The sequence below is a fragment of the Necator americanus genome, chromosome I, assembly GCF_031761385.1.
Source record: "Necator americanus strain Aroian chromosome I, whole genome shotgun sequence".
Classification (NCBI taxonomy): Eukaryota; Metazoa; Nematoda; class Chromadorea; order Rhabditida; family Ancylostomatidae; genus Necator; species Necator americanus.
The window spans coordinates 32,490,218-32,504,166 of NC_087371.1; the positions used below are offsets into that span (position 1 = coordinate 32,490,218).

A 13,949-nucleotide genomic window follows, 5' to 3' on the forward strand; every position below is an offset into this window, starting at 1 on the left:
AATTATCAATTCCTCTAGTCTTAATTTACGTAACTACCTTAGGTCTAAAACCTACATTACACCTACACACCTATTTACCTTAAATGTTTCTCAGAAAAAAAAATGGAAAATCCTCAGTAACTACATCTTTATTTACGGAATTTTACACTATGTCACAAAAATCGCGCATTATGAAAGAAATTTACGGGAACTGTAAAATCCAAAAAAATAGGTTTTATTTATTCTTGTTTCAAATTAATTGAAATGGTAGTGTAAATCATAGGCTTAATTTTTTTTCTTAATTTTTTTCTTCTTTTTCTTAATTCTTTTTTCTAATTCCGCTTTCTTAAATTACTTAATGTCATTTATTTGTTTTTATTATTGTTGTCAGTTGTTATATTTTTTAATGTTAATATTTTAATCTAAATATTGCCTTATAATGCGATAAAAGCTTTCTCCTTACGAACTTCACCGATACGAAACAAATAGTCTTTGATTGATCGAAGGTCATAATCGATAATGTACTTTCAGTGCACTTCAACGCAAAAAAAAACACTTGATTGGCAGGAAAATTTCAAAAATGCACTTGTTGAAGAAGGAGAACGTGTTCCGAACTCGGTAAAAATTTACATTTTTCTTAGGAAAAAATGGAAAATCCTCAAATGGAACTATTTTATTCTCATCTAGAGTATAAACGCTCCTGGTGTCCCAGAAGTTGCTCATTAAATTAAGGAATTTCGTTTAATTTGGCGGTTCGATAACGCGTTTTTTTTTTGCTCGGATGCAGTCCAAAATTCAACATTTTTCATTTCTTCAAAAATAGAAAAATTCTAAAATAAAAACAAATTAATTAAACAACTTGTATAATAAGTTAAAACCGATAAAACTCTCGTTTGCCCCATAAATCATTACAGTAATCGATATAGTCTCGACTTTGGAGCTGCTGGGAAACCTCCCAATACTTTCTCCCATCTATAGAAATAACCATCTACAAAAAAATTCCAATAAATTTCAAATATTCCTAAACAAAATGTAACAGATACAGTGAAAAGTAGCAGTAGTAGTAGTTCAGAGCTATGTCCCATAAATTTCGCATTCAGTAAGTAGAGCATAAGCAACAACTGGCTCTCCTAACCTCGACCTCGGAGAAAAAAATCTATCGAGTGCTTCAGCTTCGTTGTCACCAGAGACAAAAAAGTCCGAATATTTGGGACAAGGTCAATGCGTAACTTTTAGGACAGGCGGGATTTCGTCCCAAAAGTTGTGCATTGACCATTATTTCTTAGTTATCATAGTAGAAGATAAGCGTATGTTCCCACAATGAGAAGGGAATGAGGCAGCGAAGTCAATAGAACTCTCTAACAAGAAAAGTTTACTAAGAAACTACAGAAGAAGATAGACTTCATAAGATATATGGCCTGATCCATGCGTGATTTTTGGGACACCATATGTGACATCCGAATTTGACAGAGAAAACGAACTTGACGAAAACCGTAATTAATATTTACAACATGTCTATGTCAACAGATCAAATCAGCTGATTTATCTAATCACGTTACGGTGATTAGTGCCAGCCGGCTTGTCCTAATTAGCGACGAGACAGGCACAGCGACCGCGCTGTGCCTGTCGATAAATCAGATCAATCAGATACGATATCAATCACGATGGTAAGCTATTTATTCGTTGCTAATTCAGTTTTTTCTTCCATCTGCAAAAGATCCCGCGAATACGATTAATTCAGAAGATCCAGAACATGTCATCATGTTTTCTTTGATCTTGAACTGTAGACGCTTGGTCGTATTGAAAGCCATTTTAGTGCACTTAAAGAACATTTTCAATGAATTTTAAATGGTAATTTCATTTTGTATTTAAAAGATTTAAGATTAAATATTATTCCAATTTTATTTATCATAATTAATATGTTTGTTTAATATGAATCTAATTTAATTCTACTTATTAATTATGATAAATAAATTATTTATTTATTATTTAATTATTAATTATTTGGTTTTTATTTTTTATTATTATTTAAATTAAGAACAAATGTTAACGAATATGATTAAACATTTAATCAAAAACATTTTCAATGGACTTTAGATGGTAATATTATTCTTTATCTAAACGATTTAAAATTAAATATTGTTTAAATTTTATCTATCTTAATTAACAAGTGGAATTTAATTAATTATTCAATTAATTATTTAACTATTAATTATTTAATATTTATTTTTTTATTATTATTTAAATTAAGAACAAGTGTTAACGAATATGATTAAACATTTAATCAGAAACAGTTCCAATCAACTTTGGGCGATAATTTCACTTTCTATTTAAAAGATTTAAAATTAAATATCATTTAAATTTTATTTGTCATAATTAAAAGATAGGAGTTAATTAATTAATTTTTTTGTTACTATTTAAATTAAGAATATAGAGTAAAGAATATGACTAACAATTACTTGAGCCCACAAAGTTTTAATTAATTAATCAAAATTTTTAATATTTAAGTTATTTAGTTATTATTTAAGTTTTTATTTGCTTTATTTATTTTAATAATTTAATTATTATTTATTTATAAGTTATTTAGTTATTATTTAAGGTTTTGTTTACTGTATTTATTTTAATAATTTAATTATTTATTTATTTATTTTTATTTCATTGTTTGCGTTATTTATTTTATTTGAAACACGAAAACAGGGAACATTTTAGATAGCTGCGCGAAACGGCAGATTTGAAAAGTTCGCTTTTCCCGCCCACGTGAATTGCAACGGACGGACACGAGTCGGTACGTGAATTGTCCTTTTAACGGGAACTTGATTTAATCTTAAATGTTCTGAAGGTTGAACAGAAATCGGGTTCACACAAATGTACATACGTGTGTGTGTGTGTGTCTTTAAATGAATGGATGATTGGATGAATGATTGGATGAATGAATGAATGAATGAATGAATGGTTGAATGAACTTTTCGTAAATTCATTTTTTTTCACATTTTTCACTTCAAAACTCACAAATAACGAACGCTGGCAACACACTTGTCCCAAAAAATCATTTCCAGATGATGGATAAATCCGAAACAAATGAAATTTTCCCCATTAAATACACATGTTAACCATTTCAGGAAGGAAAATTGGCATGAAAATTGTAAACTGGAACAAATGATGTGCAAACGTTTATTTATAGTGACAAAATGTCAAGTTAGATGAAGCAAAAAAATCCATATTCATCCAGATTTTAATTGCTGACAGTTCTTGGCGAGTTGAGAAGAAAAAATGTGTCAGATTCATGGTTCACAATTTTCAATAAGTTGTAATATTACTCGAATAACTACGACAAGAACAAAGTTCAAGATAAGTGTAGTCGGAGCTTTGCCGGACGTCCGAATCGTATTCACCGGGAATTTCGAGCTAGAAATGAATTTATCATCGGTTTAGCTCTGTTAATTAGGTAAAAAATGGGCGTAACTCGGTATGGTGGAGCAGATGGTGGTACGTTTTTGTTTTATTTCACTTTTTTTTGGTTGAATAATGATAAAAATATGTAGCTTTTTTATTGATTTGCTTGAGCTGTGGCTAAGATTGGTATTGATGATAAAATGGAAGAAAAATATCTACAGTTTTCTCCTTAAACAATTTCAAATCACTCAAGACCTAATGGATTACACTTGCGTGGTCACAATGACCACAACACTAGGGAACGATCGCGCCGAAGGACCGGTCTTTACTTTGAAACCCAAACCCGGGCAGATGATGAGGAAAGAACGAGGGAACGAGAGAGAGGGAGAGAGTATGGAAGAAGCGAAGTCGAAAAAAAATAAAATGTTGAGATGAGAGAAAAAGGATTGATATGAATAATAGAGTAACGAAGTCAAATAACAAGAAAGAGAGAGAACGAGAGAAATATATCAAATAACAAAAAAAAATTCAGTTTATTTTATTATTATTGTTATTGTTATTGTTATTATTATTATTATTATTATTACTACTATTATTAATTTATTAGTTTTTAATTTCTCAAATAACAGAGTTCTGACAACAGAATCAATAGTTATTTTTTGAAAGCGATTCTCGAGCACCCTAGCAAAAAGAGGGGATGGATGACCATGGAGAAAAATACTTTAGGAAGAACGGAAAAAAATGAAATTCTCTCTTTCGGAAGAATCATTAATCTTTCAACAAAACGCTATGCATAGAACAGAGAAAAACAATAAAGTTAAAGGCATCATCCCACGAATCTGAGGTAAGGTATGGATTTCAGGTGGAGTACTCGTATTCGGGATCGTAGATTATGAAGAGATTCCGGGTGATTCCGTCCATTTCTTCCTTATTGCCGTGAAAAAAACGGCCCGGAAGATACGGCTGCGAGCGTTCTGGTGAGCTACTTTCACCGAGTTCGATTGGAGCACGCCAGCCTTGCGTACGTGCAACATCTTCCAGGCTGCTATTACGGAAATTAGGAAGAAATGGACGGAATCACCCCCTTCTCCATAATCTACTATCCCGTATACGAGAATACTCCACCTGAAATCCGTACCACCTCAGATTCGTGGGATGATTCCTTTAAGTGAATGACCTGTAAATAGCACAAACCATTTCTTAATTTAACCTATCTGTTTTATGCCTGTGTGTGTGTGTTCGTCACATCAAGTCAAGGTCATCTTACCCTATGGACGAGAAGTCATCGCCTGTCGTCGACCGTCGTCGACCGTCGTCGACGACAGGCGCCAAATTAGCCGACCATAATTTATGATTGGTCGTTTTCAAAAAACCACCAATCACGTGTTTGCATAAATTGACGTAAACGTATGTTGTAAACGAACACAACGGACAAAAAGAGCTCAATTTCTGGATGCTACGACAAAATTACATACGCTTTTCTTCTTTTTTTTGCACTATTCTAGCTGTTTGAAAAACACTTGAACAAACAATGTGTCTCGCAATCGGAATGGGACGAGTTCTCACGTGCTGACAGTATCCAGAAAATGAGGATTCCTGCAACGATGTCACGTAAAATTCTAATGGAACTCAGATAATTTCCATGGCTGGGAGAGTCCAAAGTCATTCAGCACAGATCATTTAGCAACACAACTATGAAATAAACTTACATTTTTTTTATAATAATTTTTTAACTTGTTTATCTTATTTTATTTTGTTTTGTTTTATTTATTTCATTTTATTAATATTTTATAGTACTATTATTTTATTTATTTTATTTTATTATTATTTTATATCGTTATTATTATTTTATTTTATTTATTTCATTTTATTGTAATTTTATATTATTATTTCATATTATTATTTTTGTTTTTTATTTTTTATATCAGCCTACAGAAATTTCCTCTTTCTTTTCCTCCGTACAAAAAAAAAGTGCAAAGTGCAGATTTTTTTATGGCACGTCTTAAAAAAACCAGAGAAAAAAGCTGTGCTAGAAGGAGGAATCGTGCTTAGCGTTGTTGCACAGCAATTTTTTTTCCCCTGGTCGACATGACATTATACATCAGGTTTGTGAATTAAATTAAAGGACAGTTCCATGCCGTTGAGAGAAAGAAAAAAACTGTGCTGTAACTGTCTGGAAGAAAGAATCCGAGCTAATTAATACAGAATTCTCGTCCTTCTTCTATTATCTGATACTTGAATGGAAAATCAAAAGTGACAATGAAGAAAGGATAAGCTGGCGAATTTCTACCACATTCAGACAAAGAAGCCACGCCTATGCAAAAAAATACAAATTGATTAGTTAATGGAACAAAAGAATTGAGCACGAGAAAACTAAAACGACAGCTGACAATTAAAAATAAATCATCGTAAGAAGTAACTAAGACAAAGACAAAGATCTGTTTTACGTAAGAGCAGTGGGACGCACTAAATGGACATCTGGCAAAAATCAATAAGTCCGGACGAGTTTCCCGGATTGGCTCAGCCAGAAGTTTTTGTTAAAAACCATTTCGATTCGATCTACTTATAACTTCATCTCATTTTCTCAGAAATATCAGTCCTTGTCCGCAAATGATTAGAAATGAAAGACTTTTCCAGAAATTGTTCCATTTCAACGACAGGAAATGTCGCGGTTGTAAAGAATGGACGAGTTGTCAAGTGGTGTAGCTGATCGTAGACGTGTGATGAGTTTTCTTTGAAGGACCACTGTGAGGAACCTGATAAGGACACTGTGTGCCTACGATGAAGACAAAAGTGGTCAACAAAAGTGCATACAAGTTCTTCGAACTCGTTTGGAAAAAAAACACGTGTGTATGTTTGGACAAACTGGTGACTTTGTACGAGTTTTCCGGTGTACTAGTGCCATGTTTGCGCAAAGTATAGCTGAGCAAATAGTTCTTGGTTATTTATATTTATAGCAAATTTAAAAATCATTTGAAATAGTGGGAAAGGGAAAAGGAGAGAGGAGAAGAAAAAGGTGTGAATCTGCTCGGGATCAACTATCAGGAAAAATTCTGTAGGAAAAAATAGAGCTGAATAAAAATCGATACGAAGCGATAGTGGTCTGATCAAGTGAAAAATCTGGAACAGTGTCGAAATGTGGACAATGGAGAAAGAGAGGACGAATCATATGATAAAATTAGGTCCATGTGAAGTAATATTTTAATAATTATATATTGCTATTATTATTTAATAATTATTTAATAATTTAACATGTGATTCCTTTCGAAAATAAGGATGACTACACAAATAAAGACCTAAGACCTCCACAGCAGAAAAAGAACCAATCAGGATGACCAAATTCCAGAAATCCTCTGGGAAAAAGTGCTCAGCGGGTGCTAAAAACGGGGCGTGGAGGTTGTTTGGCGGCGCCGCCGTGGACGCCGTGGTCGTGAACGAGCCCCACGTATTGTCAACGAAAAAATATCCAACTGAGCTAAGCTCACGAAAAAGTCGAAGAGGGAAAAAATTCACGAGCCCCACACCTCGTTCATCGAGTTCAGCCAGCACCCTCATCCGTCATAAAATGAGTGACACATCTCGCAAAAATGGTTGCTCGTAAAATTGTGGACTGATGATCGGTGGTTGATTGTTGACTGCCCGATTGTGGAAATATTTCAATTTATTATCATATCATAGGAAAAAACAACTCCCATTCAACCATTTACAAAAAATTTAGGGAAAATTTAGGGAAAAAAAACAACCATTGAACCATTTACAAAACAAAAAACGGAATTTGATGGGAATCAAACGGATGGAGAGCGGATCGGGACCGGTAAACTCGTCCTGCTCCTCCTCCAATTTTCAGTTCAAATGTGTGCCGACGTCTTATGTTTCGATAACGACACAGATTCAACTTTTGGTAATGAAAAAATTATGATAAGGTTGAAGATGTATAGAATCTTTTTCACGAGAATTGACGAGGAGGTACCATTAGATCGATATATCGATCAGCTAGGTGAGAATCACCTTTGAGAAAAATGTCCAAAACGTACGACGATCCACCCTTTTATATCGGTTGAAGATCGCAAACAAAAAGAAGATGATTCAACTGTGAACACAAACGCATAGAGCCCGGCTGAGAGCTGCTCAAAAACGAAGTTGCAGATTGTTTCGTCGTTGAGCGATCGATACCTATCTAACGCATTACGATCGCATCTCCTCTGAAACCTTAAAGCTTAAAGAGAATTTTGAATTGAAAAAAATCGTGAGGGAGGCTAAGGCTCGAACAATAAATCACCTTGAGCTAAATTATCGACAAAAACAGAAACAGCAACAGCAGATGGTTCAACCATCTGCTTAAATAAACAAAGTTGGATAATTTGAAGGTCACCTCGGGGAAACTGTAGTCGATGGGTGATCAACATATGATTGAATTCAGTTCAGTTGAAAGATTTCATGGGATGGATGGGAATTTATGAGTTTTTCCAGAGTTTTAGAGGATATTTTATTCGATGTTTCCAGAATAAACGCATATGGCGACCTTCATCAGATTTTATGGTGCATGTCATGACGGAAATTTCCTGACACGGCCGCCGACGGCCATTCTTGTACAAATAAACATCTATTGTCATTTTCACAATACTATCGTATGTGGATCGTAAGATGTCCGGCACACAGGATGGCGGGTAACGATGCGGACGATGGGGGGAAATTGGAATCGAACGAGTCCCGAATCGAAAAACGAATGCAATTCTCGTCGTGGTTTAATTAAGAAAAGGCACAATTCGCTGCTGATTGCAGCGTTTTTTTTTCCCCCTTCTGCGGCCTAAAAGTGAGAAAATACACAGTAGAATCGAGGATCAATTGTCGGGGAAGGGGACAACTAAAAATATGAACAGAAATATTGAAACGACGACGACGACGGCGGCGGGGGCTAAACACACCGGTTGTGGATGCTTTTTCGGGAGTTCTGATGTCCCGAAACGGCGGCGGCCCGTCGAATTCGAACGTTGAACAACCACGAAATGTCAACAAATACGCTGCGGTGCTGTGGAGGACAAGGTGTAAAAGCGCCTTATGTTCGTGGTTTCAACGCTACTGGACCGTGTCCAGCTATAAAAACCCCCGCATAACGACGCGAACATACATAAATATATGACAATACTGTACAAAACTAGCCACACATTAAAGGATCTGGACATGGATTCAACTACGAATGTTTCCGATGAAGAAATATGTACGTGGAGTCGAAATAAAGAATAATGCATAAGGTATCCGAGGCCGATCAATCCCTCAGGTATGCGCCTACGCCTTCAAGTTCAATTCAGAATCGTTTGAGGTTTAAAGGCATCACTCCACGAATCTGAGGTGGTACGGATTTCAGGCGGAGTACGCTTCTAAGGGATAGTAGATTATGGAGAGGAGGGTGATTCCGTCCATTTTTTTTCCTAATTGCCGTAAAAAACGGCTCGGAAGATGCGGCGCCACACGAGGCTGACGCGCTCCAATCGAACTCCTTGTAGAAAATAGTGCGCCAGAACTCTAGAAGCCGTATCTTCCTAGCCTCCTAGATCTTTTTTTACGGCAATTAGGAAGAAATGGACGGAATCACCTCCCTCTCCATAATCTACTATCCCGTAGACGAATACTCCACCTGAAATCCGTACCACCTTAGATTCGTGGAGTGATTCCTTTAAAATGAGCCTCTGGCGAACACAATGAGTTTTGGGCTTAGCGGATGTTCTAAATCGGTGTTTTTATCCTTCCAGACAAGTCCGGCACCAATTTATCGACCCCGGAGGGATGGCACTGGAAGGTCGATAACCTCGGCTGGCCTCAGGCGGTTTCGAACCATTGACCGCGCAGCCGCAGCCGAACCTCTTACCAACTGCGCAACACATGCGTCCGTTTAAATAGTGTTTTACTTATAAGCTCAAAAATAGAACTAGGACCGGCCTCCGTAGACCCAGTTATGGTGCTCATCCTCAAACTCCACTTCAATTGTTTTTTTTTTTACTGCGGAAGTCCCGACATAGACACAGCAATATTCTTGAAACCTTCTCCTGAATATCGCAATTGGAGAATTGAACGAGAAAAGTCTTAGGACAGTGAGAAAAGCTGCTAGATGCGCAAAAAGCGGAGGAGTTTTTTTGCCGCTTCCGAGAAAAATTCTTTTTCATTTTATTTCTGAGGTTTCAAGTTGACATGATTGTTTTCTAAACAAAATAAACTTTCACTATGCGTATGAAATTGCGTAGATGTCGTGGATTTCGCATCAAGAAACCAGTCCACATCTATTTTTCGTTCCAGCGCTCAACCTCGAAGAATCGCCTTCGAAGAAACCGACAATACTCTTTGCGGGCACGAATGTGATCCTCAGTGTGATTCTATATATGGAACTACAAAGTAATGCGGATTTCCTCAGAAAAATAACTACTTTGTCTTCTTCCCACAAAAAATTGTTCCAAGTATGCCCCGCCTATTTTTTAAAGAAGAAATAATGCTTTGAATAGTAAAATGCTCCGTATGTTCGTCGGAAAAAGAACTGATCCATTCCAAGTCCTGAAATTCACTGCTCGCCGCCCTCATCCGGTGCTTCTGGGAACTATTGATAAATCGAAGATGTAATATATTAAAAGGACGAAAAAGGAGAAGTCCCAGGAATGACAACAAGCCCCGCCCCCAACAGGAGACTCTCCAAGGAAAATTTCAACTAGACCAAAGATCACCTATCAGCTTAGCACAAATAGCTACAAAAAAGCAAATAGACTAAAAAATCAAATGGCAGCTATATCTAGAAATCTTGCCGGATTATGTATTTGCTGAAGAAAAATTGTTTTTGATCTGATCAATCAATAAATCAAGCAGAACGTCAACCTTTGAAATCAACGAAATGTGAGAGAATCGCCGAAAGTGATTTGAACATACACACAACACTGATTGAACCGCGCTCGGCGCCATGTTGACCTCTTTTAGGACGTGCGGTGTGTTTGAAGGTCAGAAAGATGATTTAATGATGGTTTCGTCATGTAGATCATAAGGGAATCATCGACTGATTATCAGTATTGATTTGCTCGCTATTGATTTAACTAGGCGAAACATTGCTCGAGTACGAAATGGACCTACTTTATTGGAATGAATGAAGAAATTTCTACAGTAAAGAGGTGATAGAGCTGGAAAAATTTCCAGAGATATTGATTTTTTTTTTCAAATGCGAAACATAAAAACTGTAGGTGTCGACCGTTTTGAGTTGAACTGAGTTCAAATCACAAATCTGAAACATGAAGTAGGTTCAGCATAGATCTCTGCAAAAAAAGAGGGACCCAGAACAAGGAAAGATCCTGAGATTTTTAGTGGAGATGAGGCATTTTAGACGATTGGAAGGCAAACAAATTGATCGATACATCGATTCAATACGGAAAACACACCTGATCCTCAGCGATCTCCTCATTGATGGGCGTGGTCACCTCCTCAGTGGCATTCGCCGGGATTTTTTCGTCTTTCTCGTCAACTTTTTCGTCTTCTCTCTCCTCCTCCACCACCTTCGCTTCCGTGTTTTGTCTCGGCTCCTCACTCGGCTCGCCTTGATCTACTCGGTGTTCCTTCTCGGCTGCCGCCGCCGCTTCGTATCGATCGGTTGTTTCATTTCCGGCAATCCCACGCTCCTGTTTCGGATTATAGCACGAGCACAAAAGTTTCGATAAAGCGCCGTTCGCCGATGGCATCACACCGGTCGTGGCGATTCTGTAAAATGCCGTTTATTAGGTGAGATGGTGTGCAAATACGGAACTTGCTCATCAAATGAATAGCAAATCAGTGACGCGGAAGAAAAGTGACCAATTGTGTTCAAATACAATATTTAAATTATTCAAAAAAAATTCATTCAAAAAGGCTAGTATTAATTTTAATGAAATAGAATAGAATTAAAAAACTAACTGAAAAATTTTAAAAAATTAAAATTTAATTGACACTAGCATCAGTAGAAAAAATGTATGCTAGTGTTAACTAAATATTAGTATTAACAGTATAAACAACCCTATAACTTTATGAGATTTTCCAGAAATCTCACAGAAAAAAATGAGAAAGAGAATGAGAAAAAGATGAGAAAAGAATGAGGAAAGAAAAAATAAGCCTTGGAAAAAAAATCAAGTTATAAAAGTCCGAATTTAAAAAAATGAGAAAAAAATGAGAAAAGAATAAGAAAAGAATAAGGAAAGAAAAAAAAAGAGCCCCAGAAAAAATCAAGTTATCAATGTTTGGATTTTTGAGATACGGTACTTCTAATCCTGTGAATTTCCTAGTGTTGAATTCTTCGCTCTGTACTCTAAGATACCATATGTATACAGCGATTAACTTGATGATCGGATTATTCCAGCAACGAATCCTCAAGGTAAACATAGATTGTCCAAAATTCCGTCTCCGCGCTTTGGTTCGCAACGAAAAACTTCGAAAAGATCGTGAAAATCATGTGAATACACAGTAACTGACGGTGATTTACATAGTAGAGATGCACAAAATTGCAGAGAAATTTCGTATCCAGGACTTAATTAGGAATCATTCGAGCGAATAGGATTCAAATATAGTGGGGAATGGTTGGGAAATTTTCCAATCAAAAATGCAACACGTACGCGGTTGTCAGAAAAAAAAAACGGTTGAGAATTAGTCTGAGAAATAGAATTGTGGATAGAAAGTCAGAGAAAAAAAAACGAGGATGTTTTCAAGTGTCCATTGTTTTTCATGGAATTAAATTACGGCTTTTCGTTCCAACAACAACATCCATCACACTTCTCTCGAACGTTTCAATCAAACACGGCATCTTAAAGCCTGGATCTCAGGAAATTGACGATGTTTGGATTTTTCCGTGTGCGCCGCACTCAACATTTCGAGCAATATAGAAAAGAGAGGGGTGAAACAGCCGCTTGTAAAAGTGAACTCCACTCTAAGGATTTAAGGATCACTCTAAGGATGCAACTAACTATAGGTGATAGACGGAGGCAATTTCCGACGAGTCCACGATTGTGCAGGTGGACCAGCTTCTACCGCTTATTTATGTTATATTACTGTATTTATTTATTTATTTTTTAAATTAGGTTGATGCAAAAATAACTTCTTTAAATAAATAAATCTAGTTTGCTTAGACAATATTCATACTTTATTTACACAATCAAGGTATAAGGTCTAATTGTTTGGTCTCGTGACCAGTTCGTTTATTCATCCGGCTACTTTACCCTGAGGGGTTTCGAGGTATGTGTAAATAAAACAATTTTTTACCCTAAATTATTTCGTCTCAAGGCAAATAACACGTACTACATTTTTTGGGTTTTTTTCTGCTCTTTCAAATACATATATAGCTGTCGCTGTAATTTTTTCAGCTGGCCTTTTCTAGGACTCTGAAAAAACATGAACCGACTCGACTATCGAGTCATCATGCTTGACGAATTTACGAATTGGAACACTCCGCGGCAGAAGCAGCGTAACCGTAGCACGGCCTTACGGTCAGACTGTCCTTGCGAACGGACTGGTTTAAAAAAAAAATCGCTTCTAGCGATTCTAGTATGGACAACTTATTGGGGCGAGTGTAGCGGAGTCGGTAAGAGGTCCGCTGTCTGCACGATCAATCTGGGGTTCGAATCCGCCCTAGTGCTAACCAAGCCTTACATCCCTCTGGGCTCAATGAATTGGTATAAGATTTGTCTGGGAGGATAAAAACACTGACTTGACCCCCCTGAAGTCATTTTGTAGGTCAGTTACACGTTCGTAAACCTCAAACGATCCTGAATTGAAGCGAACGTGGTGGCGCATCCAAAGCGGATTGATTAACTTCATCCTTTTATCCCCTATATTAAATTACGTAACTTGGACGACGACGAAGCTGCCCGCATTCTATCGCGTAATAAGTTGCATCGTTGGGAAGACTGAACCACATAAGGCTCCTTCACACGCCCTTTCTCCGTCAGCTAGCTCGATCTCACTGTTGGCCGTGGTCACTTCTATACTCGCTAACCATGCCCCTACCTTTATCTATTCGTGGAAAGATCCTAACGACGTCAATTTCGTGATTCGCTGCCTTTAGGAATCATGCTATATCTGCATTTTCTCAAACACTTTCTCAACAACATTGATTTCAACTATTTGGAACTTTCTCGACATATTTTTCCAAGCATTGACATGAAAATCACAGCAGATGGAGAAATAACGGGGCGAATGAAAGGAAAATGAGAGCAGAAGAGGGTTGGAAATTGTTTTCATCACGTCTATTCTATTAAATACGCTCTAATGCCATGTAAGTAGCAATATCTCAGCACGGGAAAAGCTGTTAATTCTAGTCCGTAATTACGGCTTCGATCATTTTGATGTGATGAATTGGATGTGAGACAAAATGATTCTATGGTGCTCTTCAAAACAAGAAAAGCAGATATTTTTCAGTATTATGGAATGAATGAGGAATGAATTTCATGCAAAAATTTTCGTTTATTTTTCTTTTTTTCGTTGCAAAATTTTCCTTCATCCTTCTACTTTCACAGAAAACAGCAAGGCAAAAGAAGTAGCGATAAGGAAGCATGAAAAAATAGATAAGTAGAAATTTATTTTATTTA

The 13,949-nt window shown here is 36.6% G+C and overlaps 1 protein-coding gene across 2 annotated transcripts in view; it reads right to left on the reverse strand.

The window, feature by feature from the left end:
- The window catches only part of RB195_007531 (uncharacterized protein), a gene marked incomplete at both ends in the record, with an annotated part of 166,133 nt that overhangs the window by 132,865 nt on the left and 19,319 nt on the right, over nt 1-13,949 (reverse strand). The window contains 2 exons of one of the 2 annotated variants that reach the window (XM_064181212.1): nt 3,277-3,384; nt 10,782-11,097. In XM_064181212.1, the coding sequence (XP_064038020.1) occupies nt 3,277-3,384; nt 10,782-11,097 (424 nt within the window). Of the gene's footprint in view, nt 1-3,276; nt 3,385-10,781; nt 11,098-13,949 lie in introns of those variants that run through there. The other variant, XM_064181209.1, reaches the window with a different exon arrangement.